Source organism: Chiloscyllium punctatum, chromosome 8, assembly GCF_047496795.1.
Source record: "Chiloscyllium punctatum isolate Juve2018m chromosome 8, sChiPun1.3, whole genome shotgun sequence".
NCBI classification, from domain to species: domain Eukaryota; kingdom Metazoa; phylum Chordata; class Chondrichthyes; order Orectolobiformes; family Hemiscylliidae; genus Chiloscyllium; species Chiloscyllium punctatum.
This window is the reverse complement of record NC_092746.1, coordinates 128019706-128044003: the sequence shown is the minus strand read 5'-3', so window position 1 is coordinate 128044003 and position 24298 is coordinate 128019706. Positions and strand designations below refer to the sequence as shown.

Sequence of the window (24298 nt, the reverse complement as noted above, 5' to 3'; positions counted from 1 at the left end):
TCTGGTCGGCATGGACGGGTTGGACGACTTTGTAAGAGTTGGCCATTCAGCCCTTCATGTGTGCTCTGCTGTTCTAATCAAGGAAGCATAACAACACCTCTACTTCCTCAGGAGGCTAAGGAAATTCAGCATGTGCATAAAGACTCTAGCCAATTTTTATAGATGCACCATAGAAAGCATCCTATCCAGATGCATCACGGCTTTGTAGCGGCAACTGCTCTGCCCAGGATTGGAAGAAACTGGTTGTGATCACAGGCCAGTCCATCATGGAAGCCAACTTCCCATCAATTGACCCTGACTTCACCTCCCGCTGCCTCAGGAAGGCAGCCAACATCATCAAAGACCCCCTCCCACCCCGGTTATAGTCTCCTCCTCCATCAGGCAGGAGATACAAAAGCTTAAATATGTACCAATAGCTTCTTCCCTATTGTTATTAGACCGATGAATGGACCTTTCAAGTTTTAGATTTAATGTTGATTTAATTCTCTGTGCACCTTCTCCACAGCAGTAACCTTGTACTCCTCGCTCCAATCTATGACCCTAATGCACTTTGTGTGATATGACCTGCCTAATCTGCACACAAAAAATCTTTTCACTGTACCTAGATCAAAATCAATCAACCTAAGTCAAATCAAATCAGTATGATCAGGATTAGAGTCATAAAGACGTATAGCATGGAAACAGACCCTTCGGTCCAACTTATCCATGCTGACCAGATATCCCAACCCAATCTAGTCCCACCTGCCAGCACCCAGCCCATATCCCTTCAAACCCTTCCTATTCATATACCCATCCAGATGCCTTTTAAATGTTGTAATTGTACCAGCTTCCACCACTTCCTCTGGCAGCTCATTCCACACACGCACATCCTCTGTGCGAAAACGTTGCCCCTTAGGTCACTTTTATATCTTTCCCCTCTCATCCTAAACCCACACCCAGGGGAGATACTTTGTCTATTTATCCTACCCATGCCCCGTATGATTTTATAAACCTTTATAATGTCACCCCTCAGGCCATAGCCTATTCAACCTCTCCCTATAGCTCAAATCCTCCAACCCTGGCAACATCCTTGTAAATCTTTTCTGAACCTTTTCAAGTTTCACAACATCCTTCCGATAGGAAGGAGACCAGAGTTGCACGCAATATTCCAACAGTGGCCTAACCAATGTCCTGTACAGTTGCAACATGACCTCCCAACTCCTGTACTCCATACTCTGACCAATAAAGGAAAGGGTCGATATCCAAATCAGAATCTTGTTTGTACTTTTCCCCCATACCCTTGGATTTCTTTAGTCCTAAGAACTACATCTAACTCCTTCTTGAAATCTTGCAAACGGACTCCAGAATGGAAATGTTTGGAACCTGTGGCCTGCTTTCAAGCCAAAAGGGAGAAAGTTTAAAGATGTGAGAGGCAGGGTTTTTATACAGATGATCATTCCATTTCACCTGGTTCCTGCCCTGATTTATGCCCTTCAGTTATCAGATCCCTCTGTTTCATGCTTTTTAAATGTTGCAATTGTACCAGCCTCCACCACATCCTCTGGCAGCTCATTCCATACACAGACCACCCTCTGCGTGAAAAAGTTGCCCCTTAGGTCCCTTTTATATCTCATCTCTCTCACCCTAAACATATGATCCTGGCAGCCCGTTCCACACATGCACATCCTCTGCGCGAAAACATTGCCCCTTAGGTCTCTTTTATATCTTTCCCCTCTCATCCTAAACCTATGCCCTCTAGTTCTGGACTCTCCCACCCCAGGAGACCTTGTCTATTTATCCTGTCCATGCCCCTCATGATTTTATAAACTTCTATAAGGTCACCCCTCAGCCTCCAGGGAAAACAGCCCCAGCCTATTCAGCATCTCCCTATAGCACAAATCCTCCAAACCTGCCAAAATCCTAGTAACTCTTTTCTGAACCCTTTATGAAGAGGATTAAAAGAATAAGTCAAGTTTAGAGAGGTGCTGGAAAAGCACAGCGGGTCAGGCAGCATCCGAGGAGCAGGAAAATTGATGTTTCAGGCAAAGGTCCTTAATCAGGAATGCCCTTATTAAAAGAATACAGCCAAGAGCACTTCTTGCAACATTCCATCTGATCCCAGCTTTGTGTCAACTTGTACCATCAATCTAATTCCTTGATCTATCATTTCTTAGCCAATTTGAATGGTGATAGATTGGAAAAAGGGCATTGCATCATGGCCTGGATATCCTCACACCATTGCTGCAAACATATATTTAAAACAGAGATACGTTCTTGATTGCCATGGAGATCAAAGGTTATAGAAGAGGATAATACAGCACAGTACAGGCCCTTTGGCCCTCAATGTTGTGCCAATCTTTTATTTTACTCTAAGATCAAACTAACCTACATACCCTACATTTTGCTATCATCCATGTGCTTATCCAACAGCCACTTAAATGTGTTCCTAATGTGTCTGACTCTACTACCACTGCTGGTAGTGCATTCCACACACCCACTACTCTCTGTGTAAAAAAATCTCTGACATCTCTGCTAAACCTTCCTCCAATCACCTTAGAATTAGCCATATCTGCCCTGGGTATGCCTCACATCATCTTGTACACCTCTATCAAGTTACCTCTCATCCTTCTTTGCTCCAATGAGATAAGCCCTCGATCCCTCAACCTTTCTTCATAAGACATGCCCTCCAGGCCAGGCAGCATCCTGGTAAATCTCCTCTGCACCCTCTCTAAAGACTGCATATCCTTCCTATAATGAGGCAACCCGAACTGAACACAATACTCCAGGAGTGGTCTAACCCGGGCTCGATAGGGCTGCAGCATAACCCTGCAGCTCTTAAACTCAAGCCCCCTGTTCATGAAAGCCAACACACCATACACTTTACACAGGGGTGGAGGTTACAGGGAGAAAATCGAAAAATGGGGTTGAAGACACAGCCTGCAATCTGCCCACAAGCCCAACACAACAAGGTAAATCTTCTTACCTTCTGCTCTTCCTCCCGTCTTCTCTATCTCTCTCTTCACCCCCACTGCCCCAGAACATGGGCTGGACTCAGTGTAGGAGAATGGATTCAGTATCTCACCTGGCAGCCTGAATGTCAGTGTGCTATTCCACCATGGTGGGCATCATGTAGGGCTGCGTCTGACTCTGTCCACGTGCTTCATGTGGTGACCATATGCACAGAACCTTTAGGAAAACTGTGGAAAGAGTTACCTTTCCACAAAATTCCATTATGCTTCAGGGATTGTGAATAATTTAGGAGAAAACAAGGGGGTGGGGGGGAGTTATCAGTGAGTCCCTGTAAATAGGAGAGTTTTTGGTTGTGGACATTTAATTGGGGAATAAAGTTGGAGTAGCAGGGATGGTGACCTGAAAATGGGGAGATTAGCGGAGCGAGGGATTTATTGAGGGAAATGTCGAGATGTACAGTGAATGGGGAAGAGTTCAGTAAATAACCTGGCAGTGCTATAGATGGCAACTCATAATGACAATAAAGGATATTCTACATTCTAATATAATCCTGCAGGTTCAGAACTGTAGGCTGCAGTAGTTTGCATGTTCTCCCCGTGTCTGCGTGGGTTTCCTCTGGGTGCTCCGGTTTCCTCCCGTAGTCCAAAGATGTGCAGGTTAGGGTGGATTGGCCATGCTAAATTGCCGTAGTGTTAAGTGAGGGGTAAATGTAGGGGTATGGATGGGTTGCGCTTCGGCGGGTCAGTGTGGACTTGTTGGGCCGAAGGGCCTGTTTCCACACTGTAATGTAATCTAAAAAAAAAGTAATCTAATCAGACGTGATGGGCCGAATGGCATAATCTGTGCTCCTATGTATTATCGCCTTATGGGGATGGGTCTGGGTGGGATGCTGTTCAGAGAATCAGTGGGGACTTATTGGCCCAAATAGCCTGTTTCCACACTGTACAGATTCTATTGTACGTGTCAATGGCTTGGACCCTGCACCAAGTCCAAACCAAAACCCACAAGTGGCGGATGGCGGGTTGTATGCAAATCAGAAGGGCTATAGGCGGGGCTCCACCGGGTCTGACCAATCACCATCACGGAGATCAGAGTGGGGCGGGTACTTATCCAAAGGGATGGCCAATGGTAGGTGGGGAGCCCACCCCCGTACAAAGAGCCAATCGGCGGCAGGCATGCAAATAACTCGCGGCACGCTCCGGGCCGGCCTGCGCAACCAATGAGGTGTTGGACGGCTGCGGTCTGACCAATCACGGCTGGCCTCCGAAACCATAGTGACGGCGGATCCAAACAGCAAACAAGAGGCCGATGGGAGAGACGGGGCGGGGGGTGTCGCCATAGCAACGGCCCTTAGTAACCGGGGCTGCAGCGGCCACGGGCGCTGCTTCTCCAAACACAGGGAGCGGGCTCGCATCCTTGACCGTTTGCCGGCTCCGGTGAGAAGCTGCTGGGGTACCCTCCCGAACCCCCTCCCCCCTACCCCCCTCCCGGCTCGTGGGGAAGGTCGGAGCCGGCGGGTGAGCGGCGCCTGCGCGGGCGGAACCCTCACACTCAGACAGCCGGAACCTTTGTGGTGGGGCCGCGGGTTCCACCCGGACGTTGCTAGGGCCCCCCCCCCTCCCCCCCGCGGGTCCGGCGGCGCTCAGAGATGTTCAAGAACACGTTCCAGAGCGGATTCCTCTCGATCCTCTACAGTATCGGCAGCAAGCCCCTTCAGATCTGGGACAAGAAGGTGAGGAACGACCCTCACCCCCTGGCTTTACCCCCCCGGGGGGACGGGGACTAGGCCTCAGGCTTCGGGCCCCGCAGTGTAACCCCCCCTCCCCCCTCTCCTTACCGAGGATTGCCGCTTGGGGAGGTTTCTGCTCAAATGGAGGGGTTTGTTTTGCCCGAAACGTCGGTTTTCCTGCTCCTCGGCCCCTGCCTGACCTGCTGCGCTTCTCCAGCACCACCCCCGATCCAGACTCTGATCTCCAGCATCTGCTGCCCTCACTTTCACCTCTTGGTTAACAATCTATCCATCTCTAGTTTAACAATTGTTGAAAAACTGTGTCCAGCCCCAATTTCAGCAAGTGTCCCCCAATAACCGAGAGAGAGAGGGGGGTGGGGGGGGGGGAAGGAAATAATGTTCTCCTTGATTCTGTTTCGATTTCAGGCAACTCTGATTTTCATAGTGTTCTCGATCCTTCCACAAGAAGAAATTTTCTTTATTTAGTGGCAGCAAATCAGTAGGAGAGCTGATGACACAGTAGAACCAAGTGCTGTCAGCATATGTGGAAACTCTGTGTGGCTTCAGACAAGGGGAGACAGTAGCAGATTCCTCTCCCCATTGTCCCCACCAGTGCATCCACTGACACACTCTCATTTGTTTGACTGAACTGGTCCTCACCCTCAGTAATTTCTCCTTTGAATCCGTTTTCTCCGTTGGCACCCGCATGGCCCCCAGCCACATCTGCCTCTTCGGGTACATGGAACAGTCCATCTTCCTCAGGTACACAGGCACCTTTTCCTCTGCTACATTGATGACTGTATCAGTGTTACCTCGTGCTCCCAGGAGGAGGTTGAACAGTTCATCAACTTTACTAATATGTTTCACCCCGACCTTAAGTTCAGCGGGACCATCTTGGACACCTCCTTTGCCTTCCTGGAACTCTCCATCTCCATTTCCAGCGACCGACTCAACAAGGACATCTACTTCAAACCCACCGACTCCCACAGCTACCTGTACTACACCTCCTTGCACCCTGCCTCTTGTAAAAACGCTATCCCTTACTCCCAATTCCTCTGCTTCTGTCGCATCTGCTCCCAGGAGGACCAATTCCACCACAGAACATCCCAGATGGCCTCCTTCTTACCCTCTCACGTGGTCCATGGTGCCCACCAGCGCGTCTCATCCACTTCCTGCACCTCTGCTCTCTGACCCCAGCCCTCCCAACGCAACAAGGACTGAACCCTCCTGGTCCTCACCTTCCATCCCACCAATCTCTGGATACATTGCATCATCCTCCGCCATTTTCACCAACTACAAACAGACCCCACCACCCATTTCCCTATCCATGCACTGTAAAGACCATTCTCTCCATGGCTATCTTGTGAGAACCACACCTCATGATACCTTCCCCAACCACTGCAGGAATTGCAAAGCCAGTGCCCACACCTACCCCTTTACCTCTGTCCAAGGCCCCAAAGGAGCCTTCCATATCCTCTGAGACTTACCTGCACTTTCACACATGTCATTTACTGTCCATTGCCTCCGATGTGGTCTCCTCTACATTGGGGAGACAGAACGCCAACCTTTGGAATGCTTCAGAGAACATCTCCGGGACACACGCACAAAACAACCCCACCGGCCCATGGCTGAACACTTTAACTCTCCCTCCCACTCCCCCAAGGACATGCAGGTCCTGGGCCTCCTCCATTGCCAACCCCTTACCATCCGATGACTGGAGAAAAAACGCCTCATCTTCTGCTTTGGGACCCTCCAACCACATGGGATCAATGTGGATTTCACCAGTTTCCTGATATTCCCCTCCTCCCAGACCTTATCCCAGATCCAAACCTTCCAACTCGGCACCGCCCTCTTGAATTGTCCCATCCGTCCATATTTCTTCCCACCTATCACCTTCACCCCCACCTTCATTAGCAAATTGCATTCCCACCTATCCCCCCCCCACCCCTCTCCCATTTATCGCTCAGCTCCCTTGGCCCACAAGCCTCATTCCTGATGAAGGGCTTATGCTCAAAACGTTGATTCTCCTGCTCCTCAGACACTACCTGACCTGCTGTGCTTTTCCAGCACCACACTCTCGACTCTGATCTCCAGCATCTGCAGTCCTCACTTTCTTCCAGTGGTAGATTAAACCAGAGCCTTCAGCTAATGTTCTGAGGTCTTGGGTTTGAATGCATCCATGCGAAATAATGAGATTTGAATTTATTAAAGACCTGGAATTAAAAGCCAGTCTAAAAGTGACTGTTACTGGATTAGTGGTGCTGGAAGAGCACAGCAGTTCAGGCAGCATCCAACGAGCAGCGAAATCGATGTTTCGCGAAACGTCGATTTCGTTGCTCGTTGGATGCTGCCTGAACTGCTGTGCTCTTCCAGCACCACTAATCCAGTATTTGCTTTCCAGCATCTGCAGTCATTGTTTTTACCTAAAAGTGACTGTTGTCAATTGTTATAAAACCCCTTCTGGTTCATTACTGTCCTTTTAGGGAAGGAAATCTGTTGCCTTTACCTGGGCCTGCCTGCATGTGTCTTCAGATCCTCATCAATGTGAGTGACTCTTAAATGCCTTCAGAAATGGCCTGGAGAGCTAATCAGTTCAAGGGCCACTGGGGTTGGGCAGCAACATGCCTGACCTCTCAGTGATGCTCAAAGAATTTAAAGTAACTTAAAAATATGATTTTATGTAGATGCGGATTACAGTGGGGGGAGGGGTGGTGCAAGCAAGGATCCATCCTAGGGGGAGTGAAATAAAAACAGAAATTGCTGGAAAATCTCAGCAGGTTTGGCGGCATCTGTGGAGAGAAATGAGAGTTAACATTTCAGGTCCCGTGGCCCTCCTTCAGAACCAAGGTTTGAAGGCAGGTCAGGAAGAGAAACTATTGCAAATGATTATCGAGTCACTGAGGTAAACAGCATGGAAACAATGGATAACCTTTGGGCCAACTAGTCCATGCTGATCAGATTTCCTAAACTGAACTGATCACATTTGGCTGCGTTTGACCATGACCCTGTAAACCTTTCCTATCCATGTACCTGTCCAAATGTGTGTTAAATGTTGTAATTGTAACAGCTTCCACCACTTCCTTTGACAGCTCATTCTGTAAACACATCACCTTCTGTCACACCCTCATGTCTGTTTAACATCTTCCCCTTCTCACCTTAAAGCTTTTGCCCTCTACTTTTGGAGTCCCCTCCCCTGTGGGAAAGACCTTGGCTATTCATCTCATGATTTTATAAACCTCAGCCTCTGACACTCCACGGGAAAAACAGATCCAGCCTATCCAGCCTCTCCTTACAACTCAAACCTTCCAGTCTCTGTTACATCATCGTAAATCTTTTTCAGTTTAATAAATCTTCCTTTTGGCAGGGTGACCAGAATTAGAATCGTGGAATCCCTACAATGTGGAAACAGGCCATTAGGCCCAAAAAATCCACACTGGCCATCCAAACAATCTCCTACCCAGACCCATTCCTCTGTCTAATGCACCTAACCTACACACTATGGTTAATTTAGCATGGCCAGTTCACCTAATCTGCACATCTTTGGACTGTAGGAGGAAGCTGGAGCACCCGGAGGAGACCCAAGCAGACACTGGGAGAATGTGCAATTGCAGTACTCCAAATGTGGCCTCACCGATGTCTTGTACAGCTATATTACGATGAGATGGTTAGCTTTGTGAACAGAGTGTTTCATGGCCTAGTGCAACTCTGAGAGTGTGGTGCAGGGAAGAATGTTGTCTTATCTCCAGTAGCTGTTGTTTCTCCTTTTTGTCTCCACGATAGGAGAGGATAATTTAGTAACCAAACAAATAATATCAGATTGACGCGGTAGCATAAGTAGTATATCAGGACTGCAACATTCCGGGAGTTTGTGCACAGCTTCATGGTTTTTGAGCCAAAGTTGCTTGAGGTCCAGACGTTGTTGTACACAGTTGCTGAGCTGCAGATATTGTAGGTCATCTGAGAGGGGGATGATTACCTAGACATCAGAAAGATGCTACACCATATTTCAGAAATGACTATTAGATCAAATATAAATGTTTTGTGCAAGGAAAATTTTATTTTACAACATTTTCAGTGATTTTTAGTCTCCCCACACTTTCCCTGGAGTTCTACACAGGGGTGTACCCTAACCCCCCCCCCAGGAATAGTCTCTCCAACACTGTCCTGTTCAGGGCAAACATGGAACCTGTCAAACATTTGCAGTAAAAGTTGGGTGTATGGCTGTGCGCTATTTGGAGACCTACCCCACAAAGGCAGCTGCAGCAGTCTTGTTGATGTCCAGTCCTGCTGCCCCAGAAAGAGGATTGTTGGGGAGGTTGGGGTATGTGGTGTGGGGGTGGTGGTGGCTGTGTTGGGGTGGGGGGGCTCGCGCGCTTTCTGCTGGGGCTTCGGGTTGGACTGGGGAGGGGAGGGCTCATGCGCTTTGTGCTGGTGGGGGGAGGGGGGTGGAAATGGTGAGGGACCAGGTTGGGGGCAGTGTCTTGTGCGCTGTGTGCTGCTGCAGCCTCCTGAACAGGGAGCAGACTTTAAAACTCCGAGCCCCAGAGGAAAGGCATTTAATTGATTTTCCGAATAATCGATTATCCAAACGAAATAGTGCCCACCCATCACGTTTGGATAATTGAGTTTTCACTGTATACAGCAGTGCAAGAGTTATTGCTGGGGGAAAGGCAATTATGATGCGATTAGGCAAGATTTAGGATGCATAGGATTAGATTAGATTAGATTCCCTACAGTGTGGAAACAGGCCCTTTGGCCCAACAAGTCCACACCGACCCTCCGAAGAGTAACCCACCCCCCTCTGACTAATGCACCTAACAGTTTAGCATGGCAAATTTGCCTGATCTGCACATCTTTGGACTGTGGGAGGAAACCAGAGCACCCGGAGGAAACCCACGCAGACACGGGAGAACTTGCAAACAGCACACTGACTAACAGTCATCCGAGGTGGGAATTGAACCCGGGTCCCTTGCGCTGTGAGGCAGCAGTGCTAACCACTGAGCCGCCCTGGTGGGGCAGGAAACTCCAGGAGATGCGCTCAATTGAAATGTGGAGCTTATTCAAGGACCAGCTATTGTGGGTTCTTGATACGTGTGGACTGGTTAGGTAGGGAGGAAGTTGTTAAGTGCAGGAGCTGTAGTTTACTAAGGAAGTTGAATCTCTGTCAAGTGCAAGAAGAAAGCTTATGTTAGGATGAGATGTGAAGGCTCAGTTAGGACACTTGAGAGTTACAAGCTAGCCAGGAAAGACCTAAGGAGAGAGCAATGAAGAGCCAGGAGGGGACATGAAAAGTCATTGGCGGCTAGGATCAGGGAAAGCCCTAAGGCTTTCTATAGATGTATCAGGAATAAAAGAATGACTAAAGTAAGATTAGGGCTAATCAAGGGCAGGAGTGGGAAGTTGTGCATGGAGTCAGAGGAGATTGGGGAAGTGGGAAATGAATATTTTTCATCGTTATTTACACTACAAAAAGAAAATGTGGTGGAGGAGAATACGGAGATACAGGCTACTGGACTAGATGGGGTTAAGGTTCACAAGGACGTGGTGTTAGAAATTCTAGAAAGTGTAGAAATAGACAAGTTCCCCTGGGCCAGATGGGATTTATCCTTGGATTCTCTGGGAATCCAGGGAGGAGATTGTTGAACCTTTGGCTTTGATCTTTATGTCATCATTGTCTACAAGAATAGTGCCAGAAGACTGGAGGATAGCAAATGTTGTTCCCTTGTTCAAGACGGGGAGTAGAGACAACCCTGGGAATTACAGACCAGTGAGCCTTACTTCAGTTGTGGGTAAAAGGTTATAAGAGATAAGATTTATAATCATCAAGAAAGGAGTAAGTTAGTTCGGGATAGTCAACACAGTTTTGTGAAGAGTAGGTCGTGCCTTACAAACCTTATTCGGTTCTTTCAGAAGCTGACCAAAATAGATGGATGAGGGTAAAGTGGTTTATCATAATAAATGCAATGTATTCCATTTTGGTAAAACAATGGTAGGACTTGTACAGTTAAATGTAAGGCCCTGGGTAGTGATGCAGAACAGAGACCTTGGAGTTCAGGTACATAATTCTTTGAAATCTGCATCACAGTTAGACAGATGGTGTTTAGCATGTTTGTCTTCATTGGTCAGACTTGATGAGTAAAGGAGTTGGAGCGTCAAGCTGAAGTTGTACAGGATACGGTGAGACTGCTTCTGGAGTACTGTTTGCGGTAGCAGTTGCCCTGTTATAGGAAGGGTATTTTTAAATTGGAGAGAGTTCAGAAAACATTTCCCAAGATGTTCCTGGACTGGAGGGTTTGAGTCATTTGGATAAGACAATAGACAATAGGTGCAGGAGTAGGCCATTCTGTCCTTCGAGACTGCACCATCATTCATTATGATCATGGCTGATCATCCACAATCAGTATCCTGTTCCTGCCTTATCCCCATAACCCTTGATTCCACTATCCTTGAGAGCTCTATCCAACTCTTTCTTAATCCAGAGACTGGGCCTCCACTGCCTTCTGGGGCAGAGCATTCCACATACCCACCACTCTCTGGGTGAAGAAGTTTCTCCTCCTCTCTGTCCTAAATGGCCTAGCCCTTATTTAGCTGTGTCCTCTGGTTCGGACATTTTTTCACTGGAGCTTCGGAATTTGAGGGGTGACCTTGTAGAGGTTTATAAAGTCATGAGTAGCATCGATAAGGTGAATAGCAAATGTCTTTTCCCTAGGGTGGGGAGTTCAAAACAATGGGGTGTATTTTTTAGAGTGAGAGAAGAAAGATTTGAAAAGGACAAGGAACAACATTTTTATACATTGTTTTGTGTGTGGAATGTACTGCCAGAGGAAGTGGTGGATGCAGGTACAATTACAACATTTAAAAGACATTTTGATAAGTACATGAATAGGAAAGGTTTCTATGGGCCAAACACAGACAGGTGGAGCTAGTTTAGTTTGGGAACCTGCTTGGCATTCCTAAAGAAGGGCTTATGCCCGAAACGTCGATTCTCCTGTTCCTTGGATGCTGCCTGACCTGCTGCGCTTTTCCAGCAACACATTTTCAGCAACCTGCTTGGCAGGACAAGTTGGAGCTCAGTCATCTCAGCTCCAGGACATCTCTGCAGGAGTCCCTCAGGGTAGTGTCCTCGGCCCAACCATCTTCAGCTGCTTCATCAATCATCTTCCTTCCATCTATGAAATGGCACGATGACTCAAGTGGTTAGCACTGCTGCCTCACAGCAGCAGGGACCTGGGTGCGATTCCACCCTTGGGTGACTGTGTGTCTCGGTTGAATTTGCCCAATCTGCCCATGCCTGTGTGGGTTTCCTCCCATAGTCCAAATGTGCAGATTAGGTGGATTGGCCATGCTAAGTTGCTCATAGTGTTAGTGTGGATTCGATGGGTCAAATGGGCACGCTTCCACAATATAGGAATTCTGGTTTTCTTTCTGATTTCCAGCATCTGTGGTTCTTTCAGTTTTTTTTAGTTGTAACATCAGTTGCCTTGGTGTTAGGATGGGAGACCATAAAATATAGGAACAGAATTTGGTCATTTAGCCCATTGAGTCGACTCTTCCATTGGATCGTGGCTGATATATTGCTCGAACCCATTCTCCTGCCTTCTCTCCTTAATCTTTGAACCATTAACCTATCTATCTATGTCTTAAATACACTCAGTGACTTGGCCTCCACAGCCCTCTGTTGCAACAAAATCCCACAGGTTAACCAGCCTCAGGCTGAAGAAATTCCTTCTCATTTCAATTTGAAAGAGTTGTTGGTTCACTCTGAAACTATGCCCTTGGGACCTAGTCTGTCCTAAGAGTGGAAACATCTTCTCCGGGCCTCTTGGTATTCTGTACGTTTCAGTCAGATTCCCCCTCAGAGCTGAAAAATGTGCTGCTGGAAAAGCGCAGCAGGTCAGGCAGCATCCAAGGAGCAGGGGAATCGACGTTTCGGGCATCAGCCCTTCTTCAGGAATGAGGAGGGTGTGCCAAGCAGGCTAAGATAAAAGGTAGGGAGGAGGGACTTGGGGGAGGGGCATTGGGAATGCGATCGGTGGAAGGAGGTTAAGGTGAGGGTGATCGGCCAGAGAGGGGTTGGGGGTGGAGAGGTCGGGAAGAAGATTGCAGGTCAAGAAGGTGGCGTTGAGTCCGAGGGTTGGGACTGAGATAAGGTGGGGGGAGAGGAAATGAGGAAGCTGGAGAAATCTGCATTCATCCCTTGTAGTTGGAGGGTTCCTAGGCGGAAGATGAGGTGTTCTTCCTCCAGGCGTCGTGTTGCCATGGTCTGGCGATGGAGGAGTCCAAGGACCTGTATGTCCTTGGCGGAGTGGGAGGGGGAGTTAAAGTGTTCGACCATGGGGCGGTTAGGTTGGTTGGTTGGTGCGGGTGTCCCAGAGGTGTTCTCTGAAACGTTCCGCAAGTAGACGGCCTGTCTCCCCAGTGTAGAGGAGGCCACATCGGATGCAGCAGATGCAGTAAATGATGTGTGTGGAGATGCAGGTGAATTTGTGACGGATATGGAAGGATCCCTTGGGGCCTTGGAGGGAAGTGAGGGGGGAGGTGTGGCCGCAAGTTTTGCATTTCTTGCTGTTGCAGGGGAAGGTGCCGGGAGTGGAGGTTGGGTTGATGGGGCGTGTGGACCTGATGAGGGAGTTGCGGAGGGAGTGGTCTTTCCGGAACGCTGATAGGGGTGGGGAGGGAAATATATCCCTGGTGGTGGGGTCTGTTTGGAGGTGGCGGAAATGACGAAGGATGATACGCTGTATATGGAGGTCGGTGGGGTGGTAGGTGAGGACCATAGAACATAGAACAATACAGCAGCACAGAACAGGCCCTTCGGCCCACGATGTTGTGCCGAACTTCTAACCTAGATTAAGCACCCATCCATGTACCTATCCAAATGCCGCTTAAAGGTCGCCAATGATTCTGACTCTACCACTCCCACGGGCAGTGCATTCCATGCCCCCACCACTCTCTGGGTAAAGAACCCACCCCTGACATCTCCCCTATACCTTCCACCCTTCACCTTAAATTTATGTCCCCTTGTAACACTCTGTTGTACCCGGGGAAAAAGTTTCTGACTGTCTACTCTATCTATTCCTCTGATCATCTTATAAACCTTCTATCAAGTCACCCCTCATCCTTCGCCGTTCCAACGAGAAAAGGCCGAGAACTCTCAACCTATCCTCGTACGACCTATTCTCCATTCCAGGCAACATCCTGGTAAATCTTCTCTGCACCCTCTCCAAAGCTTCCATATCTTTCCTAAAGTGAGGCGACCAGAACTGCCCACAGTACTCCAAATGTGGCCTAACCAAAGTCCTGTACAGCTGCAACATCACTTCACGACTCTTGAATTCAATCCCTCTGCTAATGAACGATAATACACCATAGGCCTTCTTACAAACTCTATCCACCTGAGTGGCAACTTTCAAAGATCTATGTACATAGACCCCAAGATCCCTCTGTTCCTCCACCTGACTAAGAACCCTACCGTTAACCCTGTATTCCGCATTCTTATTTGTTCTTCCAAAATAGACAACCTCACACTTGGCAGGGTTGAACTCCATCTGCCACTCCTCAGCCCAGCTCTGCATCATATCTAAGTCCCTTTGCAAACGACAAATGCCCTCCTCACTGTCCGCAACTCCATCTATCTTTGTATCATCTGCAAATTTACTGACCCACCCTTCAACTCCCTCATCTAAGTCATTAATAAAAATTACAAACAGCAGAGGACCCAGAACTGATCCCTGCGGAACTCCACTTGTAACTGGGCTCCAGGTTGAATATTTACCATCTACCACCACCCTCTGACTTCGACCGGTTAGCCAGTTTTCTATCCAACTGGCCAAATTTCCCTCTATCCCATGCCTCCAGACTTTCCGCATAAGCCTACCATGGGGAACCTTATCAAATGCCTTACTAAAATCCATGTACACTACATCCACTGCTCTACCCTCATCCACATACTTGGTCACCTCCTCGAAGAATTCAATAAGACTTGTAAGGCAAGACCTACCCTTCACAAATCCGTGCTGGCTGTCCCTAATCAAGCAGTGTCTTTCCAGATACTCGTAAATCCTATCCCTCAGTACCCTTTCCATTACTTTGCCTACCACAGAAGTAAGACTAACTGGCCTGTAATTCCCGGGGTTATCCCTATTCCCTTTTTTGAACAGGGGCACAACATTCGCTACTCTCCAGTCCCCTGGTACCACCCCCGTTGCCAGTGAAGACGAGAAGATCATTGCTAACGGTACTGCAATTTCCTCTCTTGCTTCCCACATAATCCTAGGATATATCCCGTCAGGCCCGCGGGACTTGTCTATCCTCAAGTTGTTCAAAATGTCCAACACATCTTCCTTCCTAACAAGTATCTCTTCTAGCTTAACAGTCCGTTTCACACTCTCCTCTTCAACAATACGGTCCCTCTCATTCGTAAATACTGAAGAGAAGTACTTGTTTAAGACCTCTCCTATCTCTTCCGACTCAATACACAGTCTCCCACTACTGTCCTTGATCGGACCTACCCTTGTTCTCGTCATTCTCAGGTTTCTCACATACGCATAAAATGCCTTGGGGTTATCCTTGATCCTATCCGCCAAGGATTTTTCATGCCCTCTCTTAGCTCTCCTAATCCCTTTCTTCAGGTCCCTTCTAGCTATCCTGTATCCCTCTACTGCTCTGTCTGAACCTTGTTTCCTCAACCTTATGTAAGCATCCTTCTTCCTCTTTACTAGACATTCAACCTCCCTCGTCAACCAAGGCTCCCTCACACAACCATCTCTTTCCTGCCTGACAGGTACATACATATCAAGGACACGTCGTATCTGCTCCTTGAAAAAATTCAACATTTCCACCACATCCTTCCCTGACAGCCTATGCTCCCAACGTATGCTCCTCAAATCCTGTCTTACAGCATCGTAATTTCCCTTCCCCCAATTGTAAAATCTACCTTGTTGTGTGCACCTATCTCTCTCCATAACCAAGGTGAAAGTCACAGAATTGTGGTCACCATCACCAAAATGTTCACCCACTAACAAGCCCACCACTTGTCCCGGTTCATTACCGAGTACCAAATCCAATATGGCCTCCCCTCTGGTTGGACAATCTACATACTGCGTTAGAAAAGCTTCCTGGACACACTGCACAAACACTGCCCTGTCCAATCTACTTGATCTAAAGAGCTTCCAATCAATATTTGGAAAGTTGAAGTCGCCCATGACTACTACCCTGTGGCTTCTGCACCTTTCCAAAATCTGTTTCCCAATCTGTTTCTCCACATCTCTGCTGCTATTGGGGGGCCTATAGTAAACACCCAACAAGGTGACTGCTCCTTTCCTACTTCTGACTTCAGCCCATACTACCTCCAAAGGCAGATCCCCCTCAAACTTCCTTTCTGCAGCCGTTATACCATTTCTAATTAGCAATGCCACCCCCCCTCCTTTTTTACCACCCCCCCCAATCTTACGGAAACATCTGTAACCAGGAACCTCCAACAGCCATTCCTGTCCCTCATCTATCCACGTTTCCGTGATGGCCACAACATCGTAGTCCCAGGTACCGATCCACGCCTTAAGTTCACCCACCTTATTTCTGATACTCCTTGCATTGAAGTATACGCACTTGAGCCCATCTCTGTGTCCGCAAGTAGTCCCTGTCGGTGCTACCTTCTCCACAGCCCCCCTACATTCTTGGACATCCTGACACACAGCTAGCTTACTTGCTGGACTACAAGTCCGGATCCCATCCCCCTGCCAAATTAGTTTAAACCCCCCCGAAGAGTGCTAGCAAACCTACCCCCCAGGATATTGGTGCCCTTCTGGTTCAGGTGCAACCCGTCCTGTTTATACAGGTCCCACCTTCCCCAGAATGCAGTGCAATTGTCCAAATATCTGAAGCCCTCCCTCCTACACCATCCTTGCAGCCACGTGTTCAACTGCACTCTCTCCCTATTCTTTGCCTCACTGTCACGTGGCACCGGCAACAACCCAGAGATGATGACTCTGTCTGTCCTAGCTTTTAGCTTCCAGCCTAACTCCTTGAGCTCTTGAATGACCTCCCCACCCCTCTTCCTACCTATGTCGTTGGTGCCAATGTGTACCATGACTTTTGGCTGCACACCCTCCCCCTTAAGGATTCTGAAGACACGGTCCGAGACGTCTCGGACCCTAGCACCCGGGAGGCAACAAACCATCCGAGAGTCTCGCCCATGTCCACAGAACCGCCTGTCCGTCCCTCTAACTAGAGAGTCTCCAATAACTAGTGCTCTCCTCCTCACCCCCTTTCCCTTCTGAGCCTCAGAGCCACAGACCCCTTCACTGCAGCTTACACCTGCAAGGCTGTCCCCCCCCCAACAGTTTCCAAAGCTGTATACTTATTTTTTAGGGGAACAACCACAGGGGATCCCTGCACTGTCTGCTTCTTCCCCTTCCCACCTCTAACTGTTATCCAGCTACCTCTGTTCTCCGGCGTAACTATGTCCCTGTAGCTTCTATCAATCACCCTCTCAGCCTCTCGAATAATCCTCAGTTCATCCAACTCCAGTTCCAGTTCCCTAACTCGTTCGGTGAGGAGCAGGATCTGACTGCATTTCCTGCAGACAAAGTCGGCAGGAGTATCGGTGGTCACCCCTACCTTAAACATCCTGCAGGAGGAACATTCCACCGCCTGCGCTGCCATGACTGTACACTTTGTCTCCAAAAACAAGAACACTGAGTCAATAACCTGTGGACTTTAAAGTTAGGTTGGAGGAGGAGGGTGGGAGGGAGGCCCTACGAAAGTAGGACCTGGGGTCTAGAACACACCCACTCAAATACTAATCACTTACCTTCCCACCCAGCTATGCGCTCCAACCTCACTTCCGGCCAGCTCACGCGGCTGCTCCCACTCAAATGACCGTTGGTGATTAAAGGGTGAGTATTTATACTCACTGTTCTCCTTCCCGGCTGCCCCTCTGTTTGCTGTCACTTCCTCTGCTGCTCCCGCTCTTTCTGTGAAGAGAGAGAAAAAAATAACACCGCTGCCCGCTACAGGTAAGTAATTTTAAAACAAACTGTCTTACCTTAGCTGTAGTCTCCCGGGTTCCCTTTTACTCGGCCGTTGCTCCCACTCAAATGTGGGGTTCTGTCCTGGTGGGACAGATTGGGGGGCGGGGTTCAAGGGCAGAGGAGCGGGAAGTGGAGGAGATGCGGTGGAGGGCATCGTCAATCACGTCTGAGGGGAAATTGCGGTCTTTGAAGAAGGAGGCCAGCTGGGTTATACGGTTTTGGAATTGGTCTTCTTGAGAGCAGATGCGGCAGAAACGAAGGAATTGGGAATATGGGATGGCATTTTTACAGGGAGCAGGGTGGGAGGAGGTGTAATCTAGGTAGCTGTGGGAGTTGATCGGTTTATTGTCTGAGTCGGTCGCCCGAGGTAGAAATGGAGAGGTCTAGGAAGGGGAGGGACGAGTCTGAGACGGTCCAGGTAAATTTGAGGTCGGGGTGGAAGGTATTGGTAAAGTGGATGAACTGTTCAACCTCCTCGTGGGAGCACGAGGCAGCACCGATACGGTCATCGATGTATGGCTTCATAGCCAACTGCTGCCGCGACATTAACCGCCTCAACCTGTCCACCCCTCTTACCCACTCCAACCCCTCACCCTCGGAACGTGCAGCCCTCCACTCCCTCTGTTCCAACCCCAACCTCACGATCAAACCGGCAGACAAGGGAGGCGCGGTGGTAGTTTGGCGCACCGACCTTTACTCCGCTGAGGCTAAACGCCAGCTCGCAGACACCTCCTCCTACTGCCCCCTTGACCATGACCCCACCTCCCATCACCAAACCATCATCTCCCAGACCATCCATAACCTCATCACCTCAGGGGATCTCCCATCCACCGCCTCCAACCTCATAGTCCCACAACCCTGCACCGCCCGTTTCTACCTCCTGCTCAAAATCCACAAACCTGACTGTCCCGGCCGACCCATTGTCTCAGCCTGCTCCTGCCCCACCAAACTCATCTCTGTATACCTCGACACGGTCCTGTCCCCCTTTGTCCAAGAACTCCCCACTTACGTTCCGGACACCACCCACGCCCTCCACCTCCTCCATGATTTTTGCTTCCCTGGCCCCCAACACCTTATCTTCACCATGGACATCCAGTCCCTGTACACCTCCATCCCCCATCACGAAGGACTCAAAGCCCTCCACTTCTTCCTTTCCCGCCGTACCAACCAGCACCCTTTCACTGACACCCTCCTTCGACTGACTGAACTGGTCCTCACCCTGAACAACTTCTCTTTCCAATCCTCCCACTTCCTCCAAACCAAAGGAGTAGCCATGGGCACCCGCATGGGCCCCAGCTATGCCTGCCTCTTTGTAGGATATGTGGAACAGTCCATCTTCCGCAGCTACACTGGCACCACCCCCCACCTTTTCCTCCGCTACATCGATGACTGTATCGGCGCTGCCTCGTGCTCCCACGAGGAGGTTGAACAGTTCATCCACTTTACTAACACCTCTCACCCCGACCTCAAATTTACCTGGACCGTCTCAGACTCCTCCCTCCCCTTCCTTGACCTCTCCATTTCTATCTCGGACAACCAAATCAACACGGACATTTACTATAAACCGACCGACTCCCACAGCTACCTAGACTACACCTCCTCCCACCCTGCCCCCTGTAAAAACACCATCCCATATTCCCAATTCCTTTGTCTCCGTCGCATCTGCTCCCAGGAGGACCAGTTCCAATACCGAACAACCCAGATGGCCTCCTTCTTCAAAGACCGCAATATCCCCCCAGGACGTGATCGGCGATGCTCTCCACCAAATCTCCTCCACTTCCCACTCTTCCGCCCTTGAACCCTGCCCCTCCAATCGTCACCAGGACAGAACCCCACTGGTCCTCACCTAACACCCCATCAACCTCCATATACATCGTATCTTCCTTCGTCATTTCCGCCATCTCCAAACAGACCCCACCACCAAGGATCTATTTCCCTCCCTCCACCCCCCCCCCCCACCCCCTATCAGCGTTCCGGAAAGACCACTCCCTCTGTGACTCCCTCGTCAGGTCCACACCCCCCACCAACCCAACCTCCACTCCCGGCACCTTCCCCTGCAACCGCAAGAAATGCAAACCTTGTGCCCACACCTCCCCCCTTACTTCCCTCCAAGGCCACTTTCTCCCGGATTCCCCCTCACCCTTCTAAACCCCATCACGCACAGACCTGTGCTGAGAGACACCTTTTCCAGTATTTCAACACTTTGTGCTAATGAAACCACCTCCCTCAAGATTGTTCTAAGTTGGTCTGATGCTGAGCAGGTAGTGAGGGAGGGCTAGACAGGAGCTGCCACTGAAAGCTGTCAGTGACCTTAAACAGCAGCTATTTTCACTGACTACAGTCAGCAGGAGATTCTGATGGGGGTGTCTGAAATCTGGCTCCTCTCGGCTATCCAGCTACCAGAGCCTGCCACTACATTGTGATAGTTGACATAAGCAAATTGCATGGCCAGTTGAATTGGGCAGCATTAACAGAAACAATCGATGCAAATAAATCATCCTTGTCTCTCAACTCTGGTGCTGGTGACTTCTCGTCTTGATCTTTACGGTGGAGCACGGGCAGAACCAGAACGACATCTGGTTGGGAAAGGGCTTTTGTGGCCTTTGGTTAGCCCAGTCGAACTGGATTTGAGTGTTTCCTGCAGTTGGTTCAAACAACACAGAAACCCAATCAGACAGAGCTGAGTGAAGGCTACATACGCCCTTTCCCAACCTGATGTAGTTCCTGTTCTGTCTGTGCTGCACTGCGCTGGTGTCTGCTTATCTTTCAGAAGGAACATTTGCCATGTTTTCTGAAATGTTGATAAATCCTTTTGATTGCCCAACTGAACCTGGGTTTGAGTAAAGAACAATACAGCACAGGAAGGGGCCCTTCGGCCCTCCAAGTCTGCACCGACATATTTTTGCCCTTCTATATACTAAACTGTCTTCACGTACAGGATCCGTATTCCTCTATTCCCTTCCTATTTATGCATTTGTCTGGGTGCTTCTTGACTGATGCTGCTGTGAATTATTCTGGGTTTAGTTTCCTCCTCCATCCCATTGCGTGCTCAGACAGCCTTTGACGCACGGGGATGCGCTGTTTGTCACCGTATTTATAGCAGTGAACACACCTCCCCCTGAGCTTGCAGTTCTTGCTCTGTCCACTGAGTCTCTCTGTGAAGTGACTATATGGTTTGCTGTGTAACAGACATTCAGACAAAGGCTAGTTCTGTTATCTCTGACAGATCAAATCCAGATTAATTATGTAAAGTATCCACAGAGTATTCCTTTTTACAGTTGATACCATTTTGGTCTTGGTGTTAGGCCCAGGTAAAGACCTAGATTATTATAGTTGAACAGTGAATGATTCTGTTAATTCCAGGTGAGAAACGGCCACATAAAGAGAATCACTGACAATGACATCCAGTCCCTGGTCTTGGAGGTTGAAGGAACCAATGTCAGGTGGGTCACTCAGATTCTGTATTACTTGAAAATGGAATGACCCACATTAACAGTGAGGGGCTCAGACACGCTCCCACCCCACACACCTGCTCCTTCACTCCCACACTCCCCTTCAGTCCCACATTAACACGGTGAGAGGCTCAGACACACACACCTTCAGTCCACATTAACACGGTGAGGGGCTCACACACACACACGCGCTCCTTCAGTCCCACATTAGCACAGTGAGGGGCTCTGACATGCTCCTACACACACACACACACACACACACACACACACACACACACTCCTTCAGTTCCACATTAACACGGTGAGGGTCCCAGACACGGTCCCACCCCACACACTCCTTCAGTCCCACATTAACACAGTGAGGGGCTAAGATGCACTGTCACAGTGGGGCACCACCTTCAGACCAAAGTGACTGAGTTTCCTTGAACTAGAGAAAGATGGTATGTTGGCCTTTGTTGCAAGGAGTTGAAGTCCAGGAGTCTTCCTTCACTTGTATAGCACTTGTATGAGTCCACACACAAAACACAGAACATTACAGCGTAGTACAGGCCCTTCAGCCCTTGAAGTTCCATGAACCTGTGAAACCAACCTGAAATCCATCTAACCTACACTATTCCATTATGATTCATATGTTTATCCAGTGACCACTTAAATGCCCTTAAAGTTGGCGAGTCTACGTCTGTCGCAGTGTGTTCCACACCCCTACTATTGAGTAATGAAAGTACCTCTGACATCTGACCTATATCTATCAATTTAAAGCTATGTCCCCTGGTGCTAGCCATCACCATCTGAGGAAAAAGGCTCTCACTGTCCACCTTGTCTAACCCTCTGATCATCTTTATGTCTGTATTAAGTCACCTCTCAACCTTCTTCTCTCTAACAAAAACAGCCTCAATTTCCTCAGCCTTTCTTCATAAGATCTTCCCTCCATACCAGGCAACATCCTAGCCTCTGAACCCTTTCCAATGTTTCCACATCCTTCCTATAATGCAGTGACCGGAACTGTACGCAATACTCCCAAGTGTGGCCACACCAGAGTTTTGTACAGCTGTAGCATGATCTCATGGCTCCGAAACACAATCCCTCTATCAATAAAAGCTAACACACTGTCCGCCTTCCTAACAATCCTATCAACCTGGTTGGCAACTTTGAGGGACCTATGTACATGCACAGCAAGATCTCTCTGCTCATCTACACGACCAAGAATCTTACCATTTGCCTAGTACTCTGTATTCCTGTCACTCCTTCGAAAGTGAATCACCTCACACTTTTCTGCATTAAACTCCATTTGCCACGTCTCAGCCCAGCTCTGCAGCTTTTCCTTGTCCTTCTGTAACCTGCAACATACTTCTGCACTGTCTACAACTCTGCCTACCTTAGTGTCATCCACAAATTTACTAACCCATCCTTCTGTGCCCTCATCCAGGTCATTTATAAAAATGACAAACAGCAGTGGGCCCAAAACAGATCCTTGTGATACCCCACTAGTAACTGAGCTCTGGGGTGAATATGTCCCATCAACCACCACCGCTAGCCAATTTCTGATCCAAATCGCTAAGTCACCCTCAATCCCATGCCTCTGTATTTTGTTCAGTAGCTTATCGTGGGGAACCTTATCAAACACCTTACTGAAATCCATATACACCACACCAACTGCTTTACCCTCCTCTATCTGTTCGGTCACTTTCTCAAAGAACTCAATAAGGTTAGTGAGGCATGACCTACCCTTCACAAACTGTGTTGACTATCCCTAATCAGGTTATTCCTGTGTAGATGATTATAAATCACATCTCTTATATTCCTTTCCAACACTTTACCCACAACCGAAGTAAGGCTCACTGGTCTATAATTACCAGAGTTGTCTCTACTCTCCTTGAACAAGGGAACATTTGCTATCCTCCAGTCTTCTGGCACTATTCCTGTAGACAATGACAACATAAAGATCAAAGCCAAAGGCTCTGCAATCTCCTCCCTAGCTTCCCAGAGAATCCTAGAGTAAATCCCATCTCGTCCAGGGAATTTATCTATTTTCGCACTTTCTAGAATTGCTGACACCACCTCCTTGTGAACCTCAATCCCGTCTCGTCTAGTAGCCTGCATCTCAGTATTCTCCTCCACAACATTGTAGTTTTCCTGTGTGAATACTGACAAAAAATATTAATTTAACACCCCTCCTATCTCCTTGGACACCACACACAACTTCCCACTACTGTCCTTGATTGGCCCTAATCTTACTCTAGTCATTCTTTTATTCCTTCCATAACTATAGATAGCTTAAGGGTTTTCCTAGAATCCCTACAATGTGGAAGTAGGCCCCTCTACATCTCTGGAACTTTTCAGAAGCCTATCGAAAACTCTCAACAGAGTGACCTCTCCTTTGCTGTTTCTAACCTCAGCCCATGCTACCTCTGTAGACAAGTCCTCATCAAACATCCTTTCTGCCACCATAACACTGTCCTTGACTAACAAAGCTACATCTCCCCCTCTTTTACCACCTTTCCTGTTCTTACTGAAACACCTAAACCCCGGAACCTGCAACATTCCTGTCTTTGCTCCATCCATGTCTCTGAAATGGCCAAGACCCCACAAACATGGAGAATGTGTGAGATGTGGGACACTTTGTCTGTACTTTCTATAGAGAGAATGCACCGGACCCATAGACCGTCTTGATCAGAAACAGATTTCTGGAGAAACTCAGCAGGGTCTGGCAGCATCTGTGGAGAGAAAGCCAAGTTAACGTTTCAGGTCCAGTGACCCTTCAGAAGTGAAGATGTTTATCAGCACTGAGAGAGACCCTTCGGCCACCAGGTTCACTGAATTCATCCCTGGGTTCAGAGGATTGTCTCCTGCTGAGTAACAGAGTAACACAGCATGGAAACAGGCCCATTTGGCCCAAACTGGCCCGTGCTGACCAGCTCGTTCCAGTTGCCTGCGTTTGGTCCATATCCTTCTAAACCCTTCCCATCCATGTACCTACCCAAATGTTTTTTAAATGTTGCTATTGTACCTGCTTCAACCACTTGCTCTGGCAGCCCATTCCATGTAGGCACCACTCTCTGTGTGAAGAAGTTGCCCCTCACGTCCTTCCTAAACCTTTCCCCTCTCACCTTAAACCTATGCCCTCTAGTTTTCAATTC

The 24298-nt window shown here is 48.6% G+C and overlaps 1 protein-coding gene across 1 annotated transcript in view; it reads left to right on the top strand.

Annotated features, from left to right (window-relative positions):
* Positions 1-4312: 4312 nt before the first annotated feature.
* cfap20 (cilia and flagella associated protein 20) overlaps positions 4313-24298 on the top strand; it is a 30793-nt gene continuing 10807 nt past the window's right edge. The window contains exons 1-3 of the mRNA XM_072576459.1: positions 4313-4563; positions 4595-4681; positions 21073-21152. Of these exons, the coding sequence (XP_072432560.1) occupies positions 4598-4681; positions 21073-21152 (164 nt within the window). The 5' untranslated portion in view covers positions 4313-4563; positions 4595-4597. The remainder of the gene's footprint in view (positions 4564-4594; positions 4682-21072; positions 21153-24298) is intronic.